This window comes from Sciurus vulgaris (genome assembly GCF_902686455.1).
Source record: "Sciurus vulgaris genome assembly, chromosome: 2".
Classification (NCBI taxonomy): domain Eukaryota; kingdom Metazoa; phylum Chordata; class Mammalia; order Rodentia; family Sciuridae; genus Sciurus; species Sciurus vulgaris.
The window spans coordinates 24,864,097-24,877,100 of NC_136462.1; the positions used below are offsets into that span (position 1 = coordinate 24,864,097).

Below are 13,004 nucleotides of genomic sequence, written 5' to 3' on the forward strand. Positions count from 1 at the left end.
ACCAAGAAGTTGGACTTCAACAAAATTTAAATTATTAATTTGGGGTTAAAGAATACAAGATTTTTATTTTTGATACATTATTTTTCATGAAACTTAAATTTCTCTAGAATTAGCCAAAAAAAAAAAAAAATAATAATAATGACTTGTTTTTTCTTAAAGAGAAGGAAAATAAAATTAAAGCAACCCAAAGAACCAATAGAAAATTTTATTTCTTTCTTTTAGCCTTTGCAGAAATAAGATCCTGATCCAACTCAGGCTTTTAATTTTATTAAACATACACAGAAATTCGATGATATCTGTTCTCTATTATATACATATGAATATTTAATTTAGAGTAAATCTCAAAACAGATGACTTGGGAACGTTGATAGGAAATAGGGTCTGCAGTTGCCTATTGGACACTATATCATATATATCTCACTATAAAATAAGACCATAAAGCATCAAAATGTATCAGGGTCAAAATGAGAAACACATTAAAGCTTCTAATTGCCAAAGTCCATTCAACTTCAGCTAAGAAGATACATTTTGAAGCATCACAGCTGTTGACATGGCATGATTCAGTACTAATTTTGTATTTACTATACTATATTGCTGTACAAGTTCGCTAGACATATAATGAACAAAATTAGTATAAATTTAATACCATGTTAACTGCTGTTGAAATCCCATGGAAAAAAAAAGTTTGGTTTACTTTTCACTTATTTATTTTTGCCACTTAAGCTCAGAAGAATCCATGAAGTTTAAGTGATATGTGTCAATCATCCATGGCTTCACTTTGAGTCCAGGCTTTTTGATCTCATTCCAATGTGAGATTCCTCATGCTCTCGCCACCTATCAATTTCAGAGCTGCCACTGGCTGCTATACATTTCCTGTTCCCGCAGTTAATCTGTGTATTGATTGTCCGAAGTTTGGTTGTCTACCAGGAATTTTTCTTTATCTCTCAAAGGATTTTGAATTTCCCTGGGATCCTTCCATGGGATATGATGCTTTCATTTTTAAATTAATATTTATATATGTATTTTATACATATATAGATATAGAAAATACACACATTAACACACTATAATATATTTAAAACACATGTATAATCACATATATGTATGTATTATTTTTTGCAAATGAAAAAGAAAGCAAGCAAAACAAGACTGACCTGACCTACCTGTACTCGGCTCACATTCAACGAAATCTTCATCATCACTTGAACATTCAGCCGATGAAACAAGGTCATCTGAGGTGGGCTGTTCATGTTAAAGGGCAAATGATGGGGTGGGGGAAAAAGAGAGAGAAGAAAGAAAAAAATAAGGAAATCAATGACAATATCAAAGATTTGCTATATTGTCCCATCTCCCATCATTACTGCTTATTTCTTTTCTCTAAAGAGGGCCTTGCTTCAGAATGGACAATTTTTAACTTCTCTAACTGAGAATGGCTCTGTGTCCGGACAGTCTGTGTGGCTCTTCTCTGAAGCTGAGGGACACAGCGTGGATCCAGAAGACTCAAGTCTGTCCCGTCTCTGTAAATCACTTTATGCATCCTGACTCTAATTTCAAAGGTGAGAATCAGGACAGGACAGGGACTGTTGCAAAAGATGGGCAATAGAAGAATCAATCCAACACAGAAATGCACTGTAACTCTAGGAGGGTTTCAGTGCATATGGTGTGCGGTCTCCAGTGCATGATTTTGTGGTTGTGAATCCATAGGCGGACATAATTAATGAACACTGTGGAATGCAGTCTGTTCAGGAGTAGCATAATGGCTTCTCTCGCTAGCAGCAATTCTTCCACATAATTGCTGCAATTAGCTGAATTACTAATGTGGACCAGCAGAGAGATACAGCACGACAGCCCCTGGATACAGGTAAGACTGCTCTGAAGAGAGCAGAACAAATTTAGACCCCAATGTTAGTTGTTCAACTTGAGACCCTTCTCCTTTATTTTATTTTATTTTTTTTCCCCTCATTGAATTCTGCAGAAACCCTATAATAACAGGGAATCTGTTAAAGGAAACATAGAGGACTAGGGGTGTAGGGAGGAAGAAGGGTCCTTGCAATTCAGAAGGTGAGAAGACTGCTTTAGGAACCTGGCACATATTGGCATATTGAATGAAGGTTAAATAGAGTTGAATGAATGAATGAATGATCTACAAATTTTATGCAAAAACCAAACTTTTGGCTTACTCTGTGTATGAGTACACAGGAGACTGTAGGTATTCAATAAATGATCATTTCTTTTTCTTTTATTATTCCCAGTCCAATGTAGTTGGGATCCACATTCCAGAGGAATAGATAATAAGCTGCCTCCATATCTATTTTTTTTTTTTTTGAAACATGAAATTGAACCCAAGGTCACTAAATCACTGAGCCATTATCCCCAAACCTTTTATATATTTTATTTAGAGACAGGGTCTCACTGAGTTGCTTAGGGCCTCCTAAGTGCTGAGGCTGGCTTTGAACTTTCAAACTCCCTGCCACAGCCTCCTGTGCTGCTGGGATTACAGTCATGTACCACTGTGCCTGGCCCCTCCTTGTCTATTGAGCAATTACTATAAGCCAGATGCTTGACGTGTATCTCACTTATTAGTTCTAGGTATGATTAATTAATTAGACTGAATTCCTAAAATCATCCTTTGAGACAGAAATGAGTATTATATGTTTAAAGTGAGTGTAAGTCAGACAGGTTACCTGAGTTGCTGAAGGATATTCAGTCAGTGAGAAACATACTGGGGATTTAACAGGGACATCTTAGTTAACTTGTGTATTTGTGACCCACAATTGTCTTATCTACAACTCGTCTTATATGATATTATAGGCTGAACTATGTTCGTACGTTGAAATCCTGACCTTCAAAATGTGTCAGTAATGGATATAGGGCCTTATGGAGGTAATTAGGTTAAAATGAATTAATTAGGATGAGCCCTAATCCAATATGATTGGTGTACCTATAAAAAGAAGAGATTAGGACAAGACAGGGATAAGACCACGTGAAGACACAGGGAATAGATGGCCATCAATTAGACAATGAGAGAGGCCTCACAAAAGGACAAGTATCCTAGTACCTTTATTTCTGACTTTTAGCCTCTGGAACTGTGAGGAAATATATTTCTGCTGATTAAGCCACCCAGTCTACGGCACTTTTTTATGGCAGCCCTAGCAGGTGAATGCACGTGACAACAAATATGCTTGGAATTTCCAGAAAACACCCTCTTTTATGTAGACATTCTACTTGCAGGATTACTGGGCACAGGGAAGAATGGCAAAGAAACCACATTAGGTCATTCATTTCATTTCACTGACAGTGGTGGAGAGGTGCCCTAAACTACTTTATTGATCTTTATTCTGTATCTGACAGGGAGATACCGCACACCTTTAGCAGGAAAAAAAAAAAAAAAAAGCAAAAAAAAAATTTTCTTTTTTCAATTACACACCTCTGAATTGTATGTTTCAATGTAGCAGCTGAAACTGGTAGTCATATTTTGGAGAATAGTTATTTGTGTTGGAAAAAGGACAAACCTATCCCCTTGGTGCTTTTTGCTATAAGGGGGCCCTATGCAGCACTACACAGTTACTTTGGGAAAGGAGATGAGAAGGGAATGAATGTAAACTCTACAAATAAAGGATGAAATTATAAGAGGCAAACACCATTTTGGAAGGGCTACAAACATTAAGACTTTTAAAGCATGAATTTTCTATGTGAGCAATTGCTCCCCCATGGCAGTAAAAATTAGTTTGGGCTGGGGTCCAGATCTTAATGCAATGGCTGTGACCCTCCCAAGAATGACAGTTGCATAAATAAATATATAGTTTTTCTTGCAATATTAACATTTTATGGAAGAAGAACAATTAGAAAAAAAAGATTCTGAGAAACTTCATAGGAGTGGTCATTAAAAATAAATTGAGAGTATACTTATAAAGGTTACTCAAATGGAAATGGTTAGTGAGTAGATTATAAGGACCTTGCAGAATTGCCCTAGTAGGACTTTGGCCCTTAGTATTTAGTAGAAACTGGAAAGTTGATGAAAATCAGTGAACTCCACTCAGGAACTGAGGATCAGACAATAATGTTTTAAAAGTCCATTGGATGGCAACAATGTGTAACTCCAACAGAAACCAAACCATACATTTACATCATATTACTGGAGCTTTGACTCAATCCTAAGAGAGACATCTTCACTGTTATGAATCAGAACATATAATATAAATTTATTTTCAGGAAAAGCACTGGACTCTAAGAATAAAAGGAGATATTTTACCCTCAACATCTTTCAGCCTCCTCTGTATTACACAAGTTTCTCTTCTGTGGTTGGGTGACACTGTTAAAGGCCTCACTCTCCTACCCCTTCCCTGCATTCAGTTTCACCCCAGGGATGGGATCCTAAGCCCCCCTGCACACCCCAAGCCTTCTGACTCTCATTCTCCCATGCTTAGCTTTTAAGAGATCTGTTTTCTGCTAATCTTCTACATGAATATGTATGATTGTAATTTTCTTCTCAGGCAACAGAACTCAATGTTACCAGTGACACCTATAAATGGTGACTAGACTCAAAGAAGTTTAAATAGGTGGCAGTCTAGCCAAGAGTATTAAGCGTAGGTCTGCCTCTAGGCAGAATGCCTCTACTTACAGCCAGAAAGTGATGGGGTGAGAAATGAGCTACTTCACTAAATAACTAAATCAGCCAGCCAATCAGTCAATCAGTCATTCTGAGCCTGGTGCTTACTTGTTAAATTTTGTTTTTGCCTATGCACTCCAACTTTCATGATTTATTCCCTATTAGAAATGTCCATTGCTGATAATTCATTAACTCCATTTTATGACACACACCCTTTCTGGTTGTCCTTGTCCTAAGGAGGGATAAAGACATGGTCTCTTTCCAACAGCACTGGACCTAGCCAATCTGTGTTGTCCATAAATGATTCAGCCCCTTACTTCCTGCCCATCAAACCTTTTCATTTCCACTCACAGTCACAGCCAAACTCCCACAGCAATTGCAAACATCCCAACTCCTCCTTGCCCAGGGCAAGAAGAAATGTTTTCTTCAAGAAACTGGCATCTAACACTCGCCATGCCTGTGTCATTTCAGAAGAACTTGCTCTGCCAGGAGCATCAAAGGCATAATTCACAAAAGGTTTGAGGATTAAGAATGCGCACATAAAAATTTTCATTTCTTCTACTTCTCTCCATGATAGCCAGAAAAACCAAAAATGGCAAGCCAAGGCTTTCAGATGAGGTGAGCAGCTTAGATCATATTCCAAATAATAGCAATTTGAATTGATTCAAAGTTACTCTTGGAAAATCCAGGGCTTTTTTTTTTTTTTTTTAGCTCCCCCCAACCTGGTATCCTTCCACAGATATAAGCAAATGCAGGGTTTAATGCTGATTCTTGAAAGAAAAGGTCCTTGTTTGATGATTGATTTCCATAGCTGGTGGTGGCATGCTCCATAGCTGCAGATTTACACAGACTCAGAATAAAATTGTTATGAGTAGAACAGATCTATCATTTTTTGTCTTTAAATAAAATGCAGTAGCTTCTGTGTGTGTGTGGGGGGGGTGTATTTTCCCATAAGTACAATCATTTTCTACAATTACCTTTAATTCCTTAAGGAAAGTATGGTATGCCTATGAAGAAATGAATGTGGAACTATATGGAACTGGGCCGGTTAGCAACATTAACACTTGCCATCATTTGGCTTTGTGTTAAGCACTTCACACATTTATCCTTTCAGTACTCACAAAAGCCAAGGGTATAGACATTTCCAGTGACATCTGTTATTTTAACCACCCACTACCAGCTGCCTTCAAGTAACGGTGTTGCTTTAGGAAACATTTCTGTTCACGTGGTTATGCTGGGAATGTCCATGGTGGTATCTTCTATGTCATCTTCTCCACATTTTTCCCCTCATGATGACCGTCTAAAGTTCTCGTAATTCCCAGCAGCTAAGTTTAAAGTGTTTACATAATAGCGTTCCCATATGTTAAATACCAATAGTGTTTATAAGTCATTGAAGGGAGCAGAAAAGATTCATGATCACCCACAAACCATATAGTTTTGGTAGTGGCTGGGCAATGAGCTTCACCATCAAGAGGTTCTGTGTATTCACTCATTCATTTGTTCATTCATTTATTTCTTCAACAGATACATATTGAGCATAGGTGTTTGGAGCATTGTACCAGTTATGAGGGATAGAGCACTAGGTAAGACTGTTGCTTCCCTCTGGGAATACAGTCTCTGAGGAGACAGCCAAGTAAACAGACACGCTCGACACAGTAAACCGAATGCTATGACAAGAGTAAACAGAAGATGCCAAGGGAACAGATAGCAGGAGAGTAGAGATACCACCCAGGCAGAAGAGAAGTGGAAAATGAGCCCTTAGGGACAGGTTGGGGGTGGGGGTGCAAAAAGCCAGAACTGCAGGTTGCAGGAGGAGGATAGTTCCAGTGAAATCGATAGTATTTGCCAAGGTTTCAAGGTATGAAATAGCTCAGTTTATTTGTGCACCTACACGGCACAGGGTGTCTGACGTGAAGAGCTGTTCTGGAATGACAGTATGACAGCAGCTTGAATAGTCATCTTGTTCTGGGAAATGTAGAAAACAGGCCCCATCTCATGTCCTGCCCTATAGGGCTTCTCTCCTCGTCCCCCCACCCTTCCATCTCATCAGTGTCATCCGTCACATGCCTATGGAAGCTGACACACATGGCCTTGGGATGTAATGCCTGGGGATAATGGCAAGCGTTCCCCATGGTACAGATTAAACACCTTACCTTGCTTTCTCAAGAGGAGGAAATAGTCTCCTGCCGTTATGTATTACCCAAGTCCTATATTAAAAATAATAATTCATTCTACTCTATCTTAAAAAATGTGTTTCATATTTCTAATCCACATGTTGAAATTACTTGGTTTTGTATTAGGTTTCATAAAACTAAAGATAGGTATTATAATAACTTTCAATAAAATATCTCTATGGCAGAAGCCCTCTTTATTCCTTTCCTGAAAGTTTTTTTTTTTTTTTTTATTGCATTTATATTCTTTTTTTCCCCCTACCAATGTTTATTGAAATTACCTTGGAATAAAACTGGGACTGAAGAAAGCTCAAAACTCTGTCCACTCAAGTAAATTTATGGGTCTATTTGCCTTCCAATTCCTTCAGTTTCACCAACTTGACTTCTCATTTTCCTCCAATGAGTTATTGTTTCTATAATCACCTGCTTCTAATTATTTATTCTGCAGGGCCTCTACCCCACCTCAGCACAGGGACTGTTCCACACCATTCTTCATTATTATCCATGATTTGGTGTCCAGAGCAGTGTCTACTGAATGATCAGAACTGTTTGTGACAGTTTTGCCATGTCCCCTCCCATCTGCCCAATTGACTTTTGTGACTTCAAATTCTAACCTTTAGCCCTTTATCTTATAGTGGTTGTGGGCTAATCATTTGGGGGAGCAATCATTTTTCTGCACCCAGCTCCTTGGAAGCATGGTTATTTGACCGAGATTAAGGGTGAGATAAAATAAGTCCTGCCACAGAACAGCTTTATGAAATTATAAATAACAGACTCAAGAATGATGATCTCCTTTCTTCCAGTGAAAAAGGAAAAGAGAAAGGCCCATAAATATTCTGGAGTCCCACTGAAAACAGCCATACATCTTTGCGGCTGCTCCATGCTAAAAAGAATTAAATTCCTTCAAATGCTTGGTGCTTTAGATTTTCCCCTCTTCACTTTCATTCTGAGATAGAGTTAGTGCTTTAAATATCTCTTAGGAGGGAGAGTTCCATTCAACTGCCTTATGAGCCTTCATTCTCTTTTTAAATAAAGAATACAAAAGGTATATTTCAGTTACCTAGAGCCCACTGACTCTAGGTAAATCTATAACCTTAGATAAGATTTCGAAAGTTTGACCATCTCACTTTAAATTTATTTATTTAGTTTTTATTGATTAAATTGTTGCCATCTCAGACTCGTTTGTGATCCATGTTAATACACACACATATCCCTGGATGATTTTTATAATTAACACCCACAGAAAAATAGCCCTCCTGGTTAGGTTGAAAGCATGGCTAAGAGGACTTAAAAAGACAAAGAAAAAAGAGCTCAGGGGCTTGGGCAAGCTTATTAGAAGCCTTTCCTTCCTCCTTTCTTCTATCCTGCTATCATTGTACCCAATTTGAGCCCAATAAAGAAGCAACCTCCAAACACAGTAAGATGTATTCATGTGACATCTATATTCTCATTATATTCTGATTAAACATGCCCTGTGTAGTCTTCTTCAGTAGAGGCACGTGATGTTGTTAGGACAAAATGAAACATAAATGATTTTAGCTTGCCATGCTCAAGTGTGGAAGATGGGGCTCAGTACCAGGCAGGGCCTGAATGACAGTGACAGAGACAGAGTTCTAGTCTTCTTATGCTGTTCTCTCAGGTGACCCTGGGATCCTGTCTCTATGTGTCAGAGAGTCTTCACTGGAACAATGCCCTGTGAAATTTAACACTTTTCCAGGGATCACATTGTAGGTTTTCTTCTCTCTGCCCACTCCTGGTGATAATCACTTGAACATCTTACTTGGTTCATATTTCCATGGAATGAGAAGTTTTCTAAGGAGAATTGCCTTAGGTTAAAAACATTGCTTTTAGCCTAATCAAAATTCGTTAATTGGAACAGAGTTCACTAAGCAATCTGAATTAAAAGCAAAACATTGCCCTTGATACATGTTTTTAATTGTTTTTACATTTATTCATTCATCATCATTTCCTCCACAAATATTTATTAATTGCCTATGATGTACCAATTACTGTGTTGAGCCCTGTACAGGCCCAGTTTTGTCATGGAGTTTATAAACTATTGATAGGTGAGTTATGAAGGGAAAAACACTGATTAGTTGCTAAACCATTAACTGTTACAAAACTTTAAAATTAATATGGGGTACCCCCTGTAATAAAAATAGATTATCCATTGTCACTAAGGACAGCAGATTCTACTGGAATCCAAGCACATAGTAACTCCTACTTCCCTAAAATCTGTGCCCACTTTCAAAAGTCTTTATTTTTCTTCTCTTTTCCACTGGAGCAGGATAAAGAATGACATGATTTATAATAACATTTGCTAATGAATTAGCCTTTAAGGAAATCCCTTTGCAGAGACAAGATTTAATTAACAGTAGAAAAAACAAGCTAAGCTTAGCCATATCTTGTGCTAAGGATTGGGGTCCTTTCTTTCTATCTTTGAGGTCTTTAAGAATGATATAAATAAGTATAATGCAGCATTTTTTTCTTTTTCTTTCCATTTTAAAGATATTTCTTCCATCTGTTCAAAAAGGGAAGGGTGGATCAAGAGAGAGGGGAGGGAGGAAGAGGAAGAGAGTGGGTGGAAAGGGGATTAATCTATCTGTTGTTCAAGGCAGACTGACGGAGGGAAGAAGAGTATTGAACCACAGAAGATTAACCAAACTTCAATGTACCTTCCCAAAAGCAGGAGGAATGTAATACTACGTGGTGTTCCACTGATAAGCAAATCCTTCTAAATCCTTTCAATTTATTTCTTGGCCTGGAGAAATTACATATTATTTAGGAGACAGAAAAAAAAAAAAAAAAAAAACAAAACAAAAAACAAAACAAAAAAATTAAAAAAAAAAAAAAGAAAGAAAGAAAAAAAGAAAAAGAAAACCACCCAACCCACACCATCTCTGTGAAATCCAGACTGGGTGCCTATTGATTATGTACTCATAATGCTCTATCTGATGATTGCTTTTCTTATTGGTGCAGTCCTCTCTTAGACTGCTAATCAGAAAAATTTGTCTGCATTTCCACTGTAAACTCTCTTTGGTTTTTACCACAAACTTGTTTTCAGTATCCAGGTTCTGATCATTATAAGAGAATGCCAGAAATTTAGCTGATCTACTTTTCTTTTTTCTTCTTTCTTCTCTTCCTTTCCTCCTCCTTCTTCTTTTTCTTTCTTTTTTTCTTCCTTCCTTTCTTTTTTTTTTTTTTTTTTTTTTGAGATGGAATTTCCTGTCTAAAACCAAGCCTCTGTTTAAAAGGGGGAGTACCCAAGGCCAAATATTAATGTGATTCACAAGTAGTGATACAAATAGTTTTCCTGAATAAGATTCCATCATGGAGAGTCTCAATATATTTTTGAGCCAAAGATGTTAATAATGTGTATTACTGCTGCATGTTGGTTGTTATTCTAGTAGAGGGAAGAAGAATCAATATCTGAGCATAAAACAGGCATGAGAACCATGCTGGCACACAGGACTGCATGCTCACAATGACCCACACTGGGTTTAATGTTCTGCTCTCACTGGCTCCAAGTTCTTAGCCACTTTGTCTCTGAATGTGTGTTTTGTGAGTGGAGGGCACAGAACAACGGAGAATATGTGCAACAAAGGAGAGAGTTGCAATGTGCGTATCCACTCTGTTCCTTGCCACCTGTCTACCTATAGTGTTCACGAGCACAGGAGTCTGTAGACTCACCTTGTGCAGGAATCATATGAATTGAACACCTTTTGCAAAAGTATTAATTCCCCAATATTTCTCCTGGGGAGATCTGGTACTGTCCTCCAGACAAGAGTGGCTAGGAACACGTTTTTGGTTCAAAGCTAACCATCTTTGCCTTTCCCTTTCTTGGGGTTCCATGGTGTATCTTCTGGGTAACAGAAGGCTGATTCCATCTACTAAGTGGAGCACTGGTAGCCTCAACAAGGCCACCTTCTCCCTTTGAACCAGATATTGCTTATAAAGCAGAAAGAAGGAAATGGTGTTCTAAGCAACATGAACCGACAAAAGAACTTATTGCTTGCTTTCTTCTATCTGCATTCACCCAATACTTACACTAAAAATAACGGCACAGTGAGGGGTGGACATGGAAACCACAGACCATTTCCCTTTCAGTTCTACATCACTCATCTGTGAGCTGAAGTTACACAGCATTGCTAGAATGTACACGGATCAAAAGGTGAAACCAAACCCAGTGAGTCAGTCTGGGCCGCATTTCCACATTTCTGCTAAGAGCAAAATGCATACATATATATGAGCTATGAAATAAGAAGTTTGATATTTTGGTGATTCTACATTTGAGCCGAGTGCCCTTAAATTTGCATTTAAAACTAGCACTGCACAATATAAAAATGAATGGTAATGTTTGTGCTAATAATTTTAAATTTTCATTTTTCTTTCCTTAAAATGGAATTAAATAGCAAATAAAAACAGAATGATAAGTTGCAAAAGAGACTATGGAAGAAAGAAAAATGGCTTTCTATTTAGTGCATTTTTGAACAAAGGGGACCCTTAGTTTTCTTGTGTGCTGGTTTCTACAAATTATGTAGCCACCCCTGAGAACAGTTCTGCAAAATGCTTTTGAACAGGCCAAAGGAGTGTGACATGGTTTTCAGAAACTTAAATTATGAAAAATAGTTTATGTTCCTGAAGCTGGGTCCCTTGTGCTTCACTCCTTGCTTCTTGGCTACGATCCTTAACCAGCTTTATTCTCTCAAAGTTACTCTGGGAGAAACAGCACCACCATTCTATAGTGCTCTGGTGCTCCTGATAATCATGCTCACCCTTTTCCCCTTCATTATCCACCTTGACCACTATTTAACAACATACCAGAGAATATTTTGTAAGGACACAATTCTGTTTACTTCTCAATTCTGGGAATCCCAAGTTTTAATGTAACCTCTTTAAAGTCAAATGATGATCAGGTTATTTTTGGAAAAAATTGCAAAGTACCTTATTCACAGAAGCTGTATGGTGGGTGGTAAAACCACGATAGAGAGCTGGCTCAACAGAATCAAGAGCCTTTGCTAACTCTGGCTTTAAGGAAAGCTTCCTTCTCTCCACTGACTTGGAGAACCAACTGGTCTTGGGGTAAGTGGATTCTCTCTCTAGATTGTCCTCTTAGGAAGTGAAAGTCAATGAGCATCAACCCTGCAGAGTCATTGTCATCTGTAAAAACTGTCCGAAGAGTAGTTTTAATTTGAAAGAAATCAATATGTCATTTGCTGGGACTTTTTTTTTTTTTTAATCTGAGCATCTTTATTTAGCTTTTCTGTATTTTTTTTTCTCTTAGTCTTTAAGAGAGCAAAGGAAAAGGTGTTTTGTGTGTATATGTATTGATTCAGTCACTTTGAACAAAAAATAAACAACTAAATACAGCACAGTAGCTTTAATGACAATCTTTCAGGGATCAAGATCTCTAAGCAACTCAGTCCCTCATTCCAGCTGATTGGAAACAAACAGAAATCAATAAAACAGGATTACTGGGCAATAAACAAGAGAAGCCACATTCATAATTTAAGAAGCTTCTTTTCATGCACTCATTACTGGAGAATGCACTCGGGCCCTATCTTATTTTTACAGCAGCATAGATTTCCTCTCAGCATGTACTCTTTTCCTTTATTTTTTTGATAAGTGAAGGAAAGAAAAAAAAAAAAAAAATCCTGCCTAACATATCCAGAGACTCCAACACTCCTAAATTTGCTCAGAGTACACTAGACAGTGACCCCTCAAACAATTCCTATCCCAAATCTGCCTGTCTAGTGATGTGCCCAATGGAACATGGTCCCCGTCTTCAAAGCACTGATGGTGTAGCAGAGAAGGCGACTATCATAAACATTGTCAATCTCCATTCCCTCACACTCCTTCCTAGGACTGGCATTGTGACCATTCTAACCAAGCCTCCAAGTGTCACAGATCTGGACAAAGTGATGAATAAGGACATTTGCTAGAGCATATAGAAATGCACATTCTCTTCCTGATGAAGGAGGAGCCCTTGGCTGATCCAATTGCTTTCCTGTCTTTCTTGAGTTTGGATGGGTTATCTGGTACTGCAACAGCCATCTGGTGACCATAAGGTGGCAAGTATGAGAGAAAAGCCAGAAACAGAACTGAGAAGCTGATTCTGATATCGTCAAATGTAACATAAAATGAGCTGAATCAAGTAGATTTCTTCTCTCCAGACTCCGGAAGTCTTGTTCAGTTAGAGGATGTATCTGTCTCCTCTTCAGTCA

The 13,004-nt window shown here is 38.0% G+C and overlaps 1 protein-coding gene across 22 annotated transcripts in view; it reads right to left on the reverse strand.

The window, feature by feature from the left end:
• Positions 1–13,004, reverse strand: part of NRXN3 (neurexin 3) — a 1,486,572-nt gene that overhangs the window by 51,114 nt on the left and 1,422,454 nt on the right. For 15 of the 22 annotated variants that reach the window (XR_013761785.1, XM_079126730.1, XM_079126719.1 and 12 more), the window contains one exon: positions 1,164–1,242. Coding sequence is in view for 20 of the 22 variants with exons in the window: in XM_079126730.1 (XP_078982856.1) it covers positions 1,164–1,242 (79 nt within the window). In the remaining 2 variants the exon portion in view is untranslated. Of the gene's footprint in view, positions 1–1,154; positions 1,243–13,004 lie in introns of all 22 variants that reach the window. The other 7 variants (XR_013761786.1, XM_079126729.1, XM_079126728.1 and 4 more) reach the window with 1 other exon arrangement.